The 11,489-nt window shown below is 46.4% G+C and overlaps 1 protein-coding gene across 3 annotated transcripts in view; it reads left to right on the forward strand.

Moving 5' to 3' along the window:
• Window positions 1-8,376, forward strand: part of ANKDD1B (ankyrin repeat and death domain containing 1B) — a 90,585-nt gene extending 82,209 nt beyond the window's left edge. For all 3 annotated transcript variants that reach the window (XM_029575194.1, XM_029575183.1, XM_029575186.1), the window contains one exon: window positions 7,027-8,376. In XM_029575194.1, the coding sequence (XP_029431054.1) occupies window positions 7,027-7,085 (59 nt within the window). In that variant the 3' untranslated portion in view covers window positions 7,086-8,376. The remainder of the gene's footprint in view (window positions 1-7,026) is intronic.
• The last annotated feature ends 3,113 nt before the right edge of the window (window positions 8,377-11,489 follow it).

Genomic DNA, 11,489 nt, shown 5'->3' on the forward strand with positions numbered 1-11,489 from the left:
CATGTTCCCTGAGTCGCTGCCTGCATCTACAACCTTTTCTACTTGGAAGACTTCACTAACAGTTTCCATCTGTGAGTACAACTACCATCTATTCCACAGTACTGCTTCCCTGGAACCAGGTACTCTCTCCTCAAGGGCCTGCCCTCTGTTCCAGTGCCAGACCTCTCGTCTAGTGGAATCACTGTGTGAGTACTATACCACTGAGTCTCTCTACTCTAAGGGATCAGGTACTCGCTCCTGGAGGGCCTGCTCTCCCTGTCGCGGAGCTTCTCCTATTCTACCTGGGACTCTGTATGTTTCTCACTGTGTACTCATAATTCTCGGTCTCTTTCCACTACAGCACAGCCAAGCAGAAGATTCGCTGTTCCAGCATCCTGTGGGATACTTGCCCAGCTGGGCTCAACATCTACTATTCACTACTGCCACCTCTGGTGGTTTCTAAAACTGTTTAAATAAAGATTCAAATCTGTGTTTGTGTGTCCAGAGTCTAGCCTGACACCGTGGTCCCTCAAGGGACTGCCCCCTTGGGTGTGGTCAGCTGCCACAGTGTCCAAGGATCCACCCAAACATCAATAACCATAACTGGATGTGCCTAGTGCTAAGCCACACTTTTTCTCCTGGACGAAACAGAGGAGCAGGTCTTCGATGTTTATCGGCGGATTTCTTCACAGTATGAGCCGCCTTGAGCAGCATCTGTTGAGTATGGACCCAGAGCCTTTTCCACTGAAACGCAGTGAGCTGGGCCGCCGGTGAGGGAACAGGCAGAGGCAAGGACGGCCTGGGTTGCCTCCCAAAGATAATTTGAAACGGTGAAGCCCCAGTTGCGGTACAGGCATGTGCGTTATGGGAGAATTCAGCCCAGGGAAGAAGAGCCACCCAGTCATCCTGATGTGTGTTGACGTATAAACGTAGAAATTGTTTTAAGGTCCGATTTGTCCTCTCCACCTGCCCATTGGCTTGGGGGTGAAAGGCAGTGGTATAATCCAGGGAAATGCAAAACTTCTTACAGAGGTTGAGCCAATATTGGGCCGTGAATTGCGGTCCACGATCTGAAGCGATGTGCTGCGGTATTCCGTGAAGGCGGAAGATATGTAGCATGAACAGTAGGGCCAAATGAAGAGCTGATGGGAGGGAGGGTATCGGGATGAAGTAGGCCATTTTTGAAAACCAATCCACTACTGCCCATATCACTGTGTTGCTCTCCGACGGCGGAAGGTCCACAATGAAGTCTGTGGAGATGTGTGTCCAAGGCTTTGTGGGAGTTGGTAGAGGTTGTAAAAGTCCCCAAGTTTTTCCTGTAGGAATCTTGTGCTGAGCGCAGATTGGGCATGAATCAACATATGCTTGTATATCTTTACGCATCTTGGGCCACCAATAATATTGTTGGAGAAGTGTTTGAGTCCGGGCTCGTCCAGGATGCCCGGCTAACTGGGAATCATGAACCCAGGCTAATACTTTGTTACGAAGTCTCTTAGGCACCACCGTTTTACCAGGTGGGACAGTGAATGTCGCAGAAAGGATAATGCAAGCCGGGTCTATGATGTGTTGAATAGGGTCCTCTGTGTCTTCATTGGAGAAGGATCTGGATAAGGCCTCTGTCTTAATGTTCTTGTTAGCTGGTCGATATCGGAGTTCAAAGTTAAAACATGTGAAAAAGAGCGCCCAACGAGCTTGGCACGGGTTCAGACGTTGAGCTTGCTGGAGCTACACCAAGTTCTTATGGTCAGTGTATACTGTTATACGGTGCTGTGCTCCCTCCAGCCACTGCCACCACTCTTCAAACGCAAGCTTAATGGCGAGAAGCTCTTTGTCACCGATAGAGTAGTTGCTTTTTGCCGGACAAAATTTCTTAGAGAAATAGGAGCAAGGATGAGAAGTTCCCAATGTGTCATTCTGGCTTAAGACAGCTCCTACTCCTTCAGCTGAGGCATCCACCTCCACCATAAATGGATGTCTGGGATCTGGATGCCAGAGGCAAGGTTGTTGTAGGAAGGAGTTCTTGAGAACCTGGAAAGCTTCTTCAGCTTCTAAAGGTCAGGTCTTGATGTTTGTCCCCTTACAAGTAAGGGCAGTGAGAGGTGCAGCCAGTTTAGAAAAGTTCTGGATAAAACTACGATAGCAGTTAGCGAATCCAAGGAAGCGCTGGAGCGCACGTAATCTGTTAGGTTGGGGCCATTCTTGGATACATTTCAACTTGGAGGGGTCCATCTGGAAACCTTGTTTGGAGATAATATACCCCAGAAAGGGTAGTGATTCTTGTTCAAAGATGCATTTTTCAATCTTTGCATAGTGTCGGTTCTCTCTTAGACAGTGCAAAATCTGAATAACATGTCGCCAATGCTTCTGTAGATCAGAAGAGAAAATCAAGATGTCGTCTAAGTAGACTACTATGCAGACATAAAGCAGGTCTAGAAATATCTCATTAATGAGGTGCTGAAATACTGCAGGAGCGTTGGTCAGTCCAAATGAAATAACAAGAGATTCGTTATGGCTATCTCTGGTATTAAAAGTCGTCTTCCATTCATCACCTTCATGAATCCTGATTAGATTGTCCGCTCCTCGAAAATCCAATTTTGAGAACAACCTGGCTCCCTGTAGGCGGTCAAAGAGTTCAGCTATTAGAGGCAATGGGTATCAGTCCTTGATAGTGATAGCATTCAGCCCACGGAAATTGATATATGGACGCAAAGTCCCATCTTTTTTCCCAACAAAGAAGAAGCTGGCCCCGGCTGGAGATATGGATCGTCGAATAAACCCCTTCTGAAGATTATCTTGAATATATTCGGTCATAGCATGGGTCTCCCAAGGCAGACAATGGGTAAACCCTACCATGAGGCTCCAGGAACCAGATTAATGGTGCAATCAAATTCTCTGTGCGGAGGCAAGGTATCTGTGGCCTTTTTGGAGAAGACACCAGCAAACTGACTGTACTTAGAAGGCAAACCCTCTAGAAGAGAGGTGCAGATGTAACTACAAGAGGGATTTGTTCCCTTAAGGCAGGTTTCATGGCATGCTGGACCCCAGTGAATAAGTCTTAAAGACATCCAGTCAAACTGTGGATTGTGACATTGCAACCAAGGAATACCAAGAACAACTGGATGAATGGCTCTCTGGATAACAAAGAAGGTGATTCGTTCAGTGTGGTTCGGTGCAATGTGGCAATCCAGTGGAACTGTGTGTTGAGTTATTCTCCCCGGCAGGGAGTCTCTGTGGATGGAGGATAGAATCAACGGCCTTGGGCATGGACGAGTAGGGATGAGCAGTTGTTCCACCACATCTTGCAGGATGAAGTTTCCTCTGGCCCCAGAATCTACTAGAGCCAGTGTGGAGAATTTGTGACCTCCGAGAAGCAAGGTGACAGGCAGAGTAAGTGGCGGAGCCGATGAAGTGATACCTAGGGTTACTCCCCCAGTGGAGCCTAGGCTTGGGAGTTTCCCAGATGTGTTGGGCAACGAGCAATGAGATGGCCCTATCCTCCATAATATAGGCAGAGACCTGCCTTACGGCGCCTTTGTCATTCCTCCGGAGAAAGAGGGCCTCATCCTAACTGCATCGGTTCTTCGACAGTCCCCTCTGTGGTGGGTGATGTTCGAGAGACGGGAGAAAAAGGACGTGAAGAAGTAGAACTCGCCATGCACCTTCTCGTGCCCAGACCTTCACGAGCTCTTTTCTGTAGACAATGGTCAATCCTGGTTACTAGCTCAATAAGAGAATCCAATGAGCGTGGCAGCTCCCGGGCTGCCAGTTCATCCTTAATTCTGGCTGACAATCCCTCCAAAAATATGGTCCAGAGACAGCTCTCCTCCCAATGGAGTTCTGAAGCTAGAGTTCTGAATTCAATAGTGTAATTCGCAAGCGCACGTCCTCCTTGGCGAAGTTGCAGAAGACTGGAACCAGCGACTACTTGTTTTCCTGGATCATCAAATACAGTTCGGAACAGCTCCAAGAAGTTAGGAAGGTTTTGCAGGACTGGATCTGACCATCGCCAATAGGGAGAAGCCCAAGCCAGAGCCTTACCCCCTAATAGGGATAAGATGTATATGGTCTTTGTAAGATCATCCGGAAAGAAGGAAACCTGGAGATGGAAGTGCATGTTGCATTGATAGAGGAATCCCTGGCAAAGGCAGGGTTCGCCAGAATAGCATGGAGGAGTTGGTAATGGAATTGCTGGACGAGTATTTCCCTGCATCACAGACAGTAGTGGTAATGGTGGAGGAACTGCATGAGCCGCGACTACAGAATCAAGACAGGCGTAGAGTCGATCCAGGGAGGACGCCAAGGATTCTAATACCCGTTGTTGCTCCATAATCTTCTGGGCCAGGCCAGGAATGGCCTGCAGAGCTGAGGCCTCTGCCGGGTCCCATGGCCTTGGTATACTGCTACGGATCTGGAGGTGGACCCTTAGCCTGAGGTAGAGTTGGCGCCTCCTAAGAGAGAATAAGGCAAGGCCAGATAAAGGTTGGAAGGCAAGGCCAGATAAAGCAGAAGTTGAACAGGTACTTCACCACTGGAAGTCCACGGTCCTCCCAGGAGGAGCCCGTAGGGACCCGGGCCGCTTGGACTTAGATGAATCCCTGAAGACTGAAGATAGGTCTGGGCGCAGGTGCCTCTTGCAGGTCATGGAATCCAGACAGCTGGTGCCTCCACTAGGTCATACGTCAGTCCAGGAGCCGAGGCCGAAGAATGGTTGGAAGCCGGTCCAGGGGTCAAAGCCAGGAGAATGGTCGGAAGCTGGTCCAGGGGTTGAAGCCAGAAGAATCAGTCCAACGTGAGGAGAAGCAGGTGTAGGGATTGGAAGGACGGGAACAAGACCAAGGAGAACCAACAGCGGAGACCAGGAACAAGATAGGAACAGGAACTCAGAGCTCAGGAACACCACCTGACCAGGAACCAAGATGCCAAGGCAAGGTCTAAGGAGCAGACCTTGCCATAAATACAGGAAATCAAGGAGGAGTCCCAAGGAGGGGCCATGACCATTTCCTGTTGTGGCCCCTTTAATTCTATGCAGCAGCCGCGCGCACGTCCATAGGAGAGCCGGCGGGGGAGGAGTCAGCGCGCAGGCAGACCGACAACGTGGCTAGGACTCAGCGGTGGCAACGGCCATGAGGAGAGCATCGGGGACTGCTGCCTGCTCCTGCAGGCGCCCCCAGAGCGGCCCGACGGCGCGGGTAAGTGCCCGGCCTCGGTTGCGGACCGTTGCAGCCGGCAACTGTAACAAACTGCACTAACACATCCCATGGCAACAAATTCCAGAGTTTAATTGTGCGTTGAGTGAAAAAGAACTTTCTCCGATTAGTTTTAAATGTGCTACTTGCTAACTTCATGGAGTTCCCCCTAGTCCTTCTATTACCCGAAAGAGTAAATAACCGATTCACATTTACCTGTTCTAGACCTCTCATGATTTTAAACACCTCTATCATATCCCCCTCAGCCGTCTCTTCTCCAAGCTGAACAGTCCTAACCTCTTTAGTCTTTCCTCATAGGGGATCTTTTCCATCCCCTTTATCATTTTGGTAATCTATCCCTTCCTTTCTGAACACACTACCAGAGTTCTTCTTCAGTCTCTCATCACCTTCCATTTAGACTACTGCTCCTCACAGATCTCTCAGTGAACCATCTCTCTCCACTGCAATCTATCCAACATTTACCTTTCACTAGTTACCAGACCTATATAAGCCCTCTTCTTAAGTCACTGCATTGGCACCTTATCCATGTCCACACACAGTTCAAGCTCTTCTTTCTTACCTAGAAGAGCTTACTCTGTAGCTCATCCCTACCTCTCTTCTCTTATCCCTCCCTACAAACCCTCCCTGTGAACTCATTAGGCAAGTCAGTCCTATCTATGCTTTTCTCCTCTGTCATCAAGTTCAGACTCTGGGCTTTCCACCTGGCTGCACCACATGCTTGGAATTGTCTGCCTGAGTTGGTGTGTCATGTCTAAAGACCCAGCCTTTTCAGACTGCTTTTAAAAGTCAACCCCTGATTATTCCACTTGCAGTCTCATTGACTTTAACCATTTTCTTAATAAATGAAATTCCCAAAGCTCCTTTTGCCATGTATATTTGTCTTAATTAGATTGAAAGCTCTACTATGCAGGAATTCTTTTATGTGTTTTTGTGTAGTGCTGTGGATTGTTGAGGAGCATTATAGAAATGATAGGTAGTAGTAGTTGCCATGCTGGTGAATAGGAGCAGTAGCAGTGGCGTACTAAAGGGGGGGGGTGAGGGGGAAGTCCGCCCCAGGGGACAACAGGGGGAGGGATGCCATTGCCGCCAGCATACAGAAAGGTCCCGCGGTGGTGCGGAGAAGCAGTGTGCTGGCGGGGCTCCCACTCCTTGCCAGCAAAAGTGAGATCCTGCAGAAGATGAGGCCCTGCAGTGCCGTTGGCATTTTCTCAAAGCCGGCGGCAGAAGAGGCCCAGTGGATTGGGCTGGGAGAAGTGAGCAGATGTACCGCAATCTCCCCAGTAACTGGTCAGCTGCTTGAAGAGTGCAGGGTGACAGCAGCCTAGCCCTGAGCTGCTTTCCGAAATCGAGCACAGAGGCAGCTGCGAGAGGTATGCAGATGTACTGCAGTCTCCCCAATACCCAGTGGTATAGGTATGAGAGAGGGATTTTTGCAGTGACTGAAAGATGACATTTTCCTTTCAGTTTGCAATTCCACAGAGCCCACTTGATCTCAGGCTCTATCTTCACATCCTCACCAATAAGGCTCCCTGTATTTCTCTCATGCTTTAATTGTTACTGTTTTGCCTATCATCTTCACTGGTAGGCTGCTCCATGTACCCTCCACCTTTTTCTAAAGAATAAATATTTTCTCAGAAGTGGTGCAGTGGTTAAAATCATGAGACCGAAATAGTACGTGTTAAATTCAGGACTCAGGTAATGCACAAGTGAGCTTAAAGAGTAGAAATTCTAAAAGCAGACATTTCTCTGATAATACATATAAACCTGTGAAACCCAACATTCACGACTTATTTGTAGCTTGTGATGTTATAGCAACATTCCTTTTTTTTTTTTTTTATAGAAAACGTCCGAGCTGAAAGTGCTAGTGATATGGACTCCAAGAAGTGCTTAATTTCCTGAATTCTTCTGCAGAAGCTGGAGGCGCCGAGCTGCAGTTTTGATGGGAGTTATTGCAGAAATCTAGGGCATTTGAATTCTAGTAACAAGCTCTGCATTTTTATATTCTGGTATGGGATCAAGAGTTGAACCATGTAGCCTAAAGACATGGGCCCTATGCACCTCTTCACATGAAATATGAAATGGGTGTGCAGTGTGTGGCGACCACCTGTCACTTACAGCACATTGCAGGAGTAATTTGCAAAGACTTACATGGGGATTGTGTGCATAAAATTAGTATGGACTTGCATAAATAGTCTCTTGGCATGGTAAGTTAAGTTTTGGAAGGGTGAGGGTATACAAATATTGTTGCTGTGCAGAAAACTATGTGTTTCAAAGAGGACATTTCAGGATGGGGTTTGGAAATTCTGTACATAAACATTTACATATTTCATAAATGGACTGCACGCATGCATCACCAAACAGGTGTGCATGGTATTACAACTGCTAATCAAGTCGCGGGTATTAACTCTGCCTTCTCTTTTGTATACAGTTTTTGGTGGGGAGGTTGGAGCAAATGTTGGAGGGTGTGAGTTGACTAGTGTTTTGAAGTATGTGCACAAGAAAGTATTTTGATAAGGAAGATGTGCGCATACATCAGCCAGCTTTATAAAATACCTGCCTCCGCACATTAACTGAGGATTAATATGCACATTAAAATGATTTAATGCATAAAATATATACATGGTTCTATTAGAAAATAGGTGAATGACCATAGAAATATGATAGCAGAAAAAGAGCTTTACAGCCCATCCAGGCAGCCCATCCACATCAACTACTCAGCTTTACGATCCCTATCACTCCTTCAGGAATCCTCTTTATCTATTACCTTCTTGAATTCAAATACTGCCCTTATTGCCACCACAGCTGTGGGGAGGCTGTTCCATTCCTCCATTACCCTCTCTGTAAAGAAATATTTCTTTAGATTACCCCTGGATCATCCCTGTTGGCCCTCATCAGCTGACCCCTGTTCTAGTGCCTCCTTTCTTTTGAAAGAGGCCTTCCTTCTCTGCATGGAAACCTTGGAGGTATTTAAATGTCTCTATCATATTTCCCCTTTCCTCCAGGGTACACATATTAAGATTTTTAAGTCTATCCGTATATGCTTTAGAACAAAGACCATTGATCCTTTTAGTAGCCAGACTTCAACTGATTTCTATCCTTTAGAACAGAGCTTTCCAAACTTTTCATGTTGGTGGCACACTTTTTAGACAAACATAATTTCGGGACACAGTAATTCAGTCTACTAGCAAACCAGAGGTTAAATGTTAAACGAACGAAATGTATTTCGACAATTTATGTATGTTTCCTTAAATATATACATAATAAAATGTTTCACGACACAACCTATCTTGTGAAAACCTTTTATATTAAAAATATATAATATTCCAAGATTAATGTTATAATTTATGAGTAACAATAATAAAACAAAGTTTTTGTGTTATTCAATTTACATCTTTAATGAGATATATGAGCTTGATGGGATGAACACAGCTTTTGAATATTTGGTGTTAATAAAAAAGTCCAAAGGGTCTTCTGTGTAAGTTTAAAAAGCTGGCCAGTTTCACACTATAAAATTATTTGATAGCATCTTTCAACTAATTCTATATGGCTATGAGAGTGAAGTCTGGAATTTATAGGAAGGGACGGAATGTCAATATAAATCTTGCACCTTCAGTTCTGTAACTCTGTGCATCCACTGAAATTCCCCCAAACAATGGAGCTTGGATGTTTCCCTTACAGCTCATCAGAGTAAAAGATATTTTCAAATTCTGGTGTCACCTCACAGTAACAGCAGCACAAACACCTTCCACTGCCAGGCACATTGTGAACTAACACAAAACCCCGCAAAAAAGACACTCAAAATCTATACTGCAATCCCATTGTAACATAACAATAATAACACCAAGGACTCAAACAACAATAACCCTACCTGTGAAAAAGCAAGGGTAAATATTACACTGGGTCCTAGAATACCAATACACCACCTACTGAGGAAACAAAACAAACCAGATTGCTATAGATCCCTATGCTAGCAGAATCTCTCATCATGGTCTCACACACACACACAGAGCAGAGACAGACCCTCACCAAATACAGAATACAAAATAAAGGAGCACAAATTAGAAAAAACTGAAATGGAAACCCCAAGAAGCCAGACTCTGTGTATTAACAATGGAAAAACAGAACCACCATTCCTCATAAAGCAAATAAAATCAAGAAACAAAGCATCAGTTATAATAGTAAAACCATACTAATAAAAGAATATTCTAAAACTACTGATAAATAGAATTTCTATTAATTAAAATCATATACATTTTTTACAATTTCCCAAACACCAATAAAATATTTCAAAACAGCACATATAACAAATAACACCCAATAATTAAAACTAATAAGGATTTTAAAAGGCCCCTGTTGTCCATACATGGGAGCTCTTGATTTCCAGTCACCCTGATATTGTCAAGGATTAGGAGGTTATCCTCTCTCTCTCACACATACTCACATGTCTATTCTCTCTCACACATACACTGTCACATACATATTCATGCTCTTATACCCACCATAACCTCTCGCTCTCACAGACACTGACACACTCTCAGGCTCTAAGACACTCTCTCCCCCTCCACACCCCCCCCCCCCCAAACTCTTACTCCCCTGGATTTTCTCATACACACTCATGCTCTCACTCTCTCCGGCTCCCTCACATACACACAAACACACACACCCAGGCAAGCTCCCAGTCATTCTCACACACTGAAACTGACTCCCAGGCAGGCTCCCATTCATTTTCACACCACTCACTCACCATCCCCCAGGCATGCACACATTCATTCTCACACACACACATACACCACACACAGGCAGGCACCTATTCTCACACATACAAACCCCAGGAAGACACCCATTCATTTTCATACACAGACACACCTCAGGCAGGCACCCATCCATTCACACACATACACCCCCAGGCAGACTCCCATTCATACACATGCACACACTAAAGGCAAGACCCCCTCTCTCTTTCTTTTGCCAGCAACCTCGGAGTCTCTCTCATTACTCTGCTGCCACTGTCAGTGATGCCGCATGGCTATTGGGGAGGCGCCGATTGCTGCTACTGGCACTGAAGCCCATTCTGCTGCCTCCTCTGTGCAAGCCCCGTGGGTTTCCACTTCCCTGTACATTGTGAGATCCGCATAGAGAAAGCGCTACTCTTGCACATTACTAAAGATTACATGTGCCAATCAGTAAAAAGTTTTTTTTTTTTTTACCTTTGCTGTCTGATCTTAGTTTTCTAATCGGTTGGTCACAGGCTTTTTTGTTCCACCTCCCCTTTCTTATTTTTTTGCCAATTCCTCACATATTGTCTTTTTTTCTATTTCTTTTCTCTCCATCTATCGTCTTCCCTCAAACACACAGTCAGGTTCTCATTCTCACATGTTTTCTCTCTCTCTCTCACACACACACAGGCTCTCACTCTCACATGCTCTCTCTCATACAATCATTCATACACACAGTCTCTCACTGGCACATGCTGTCTGACTCTCACACACACACAGGCTCTGTCACTCCCACATGCTGTCTTGCTCAAGCACAGGCTCTCACTGTCACATGCTCTCTCTCATACAATCATTCATACACACAGACTCACTGTCACATGCTGTCTCTCTCACACAGACACAGCTCTCACATGCTGTCTCTGCAAACATTCAGGTCCTCACTCCCACACACAGGCACACAATCTCTCAACTCAGCTCATACACAATCTCTCAACTCAGCTCATACATGCACACAATCTCTCAACTCAGCTCATACATGCACACAATCTCTCAACTCAGCTCATACACGCACACAATCTCTCAATTCAGCTCATACACGCACTCTACGAGCCCTCAGCCTCTCACTTACCTCTGGGCCTCCTCTTCACGGGTCGCTGCAGGATGGGCTCTGCAGCGGCCCTTATCTTCTCGGGCCAATCCGCGGTGGGGACCCTGCTACCAGGCTTCCTCCTCTTCTCAGCCGGCTGCAACAACGCTGCTCCTCTTCTGCAAGTGGCTAACGCTCCTCCTCCTTCCTGCCCACGCGGCTCTGGCAACATTTTTCTTCCGGGGCCACGTGGGCAGGAAGGAGGAGGAGCACCTGCACGTTTCGATGTGACCTTGTTCTTCGGGCCGTGGTGACGTGAGCTCCACCACAGCCCTGCCGATCTTCCTGCTGTGCGTCTCCGGCACAGCACAGCGATACTTTACTACTCAGCCGCCAGTGGGATGAGGTCCACCGGTGGCCGCATTGGCTCCCACTTGCTCTGCCCCGTCGCATGCACCGGGCTTGCGCAACACACCGGCACACTGCAGGCGACACATTAAA

This window comes from Rhinatrema bivittatum, chromosome 1, assembly GCF_901001135.1.
Source record: "Rhinatrema bivittatum chromosome 1, aRhiBiv1.1, whole genome shotgun sequence".
Lineage (NCBI taxonomy): Eukaryota > Metazoa > Chordata > Amphibia > Gymnophiona > Rhinatrematidae > Rhinatrema > Rhinatrema bivittatum.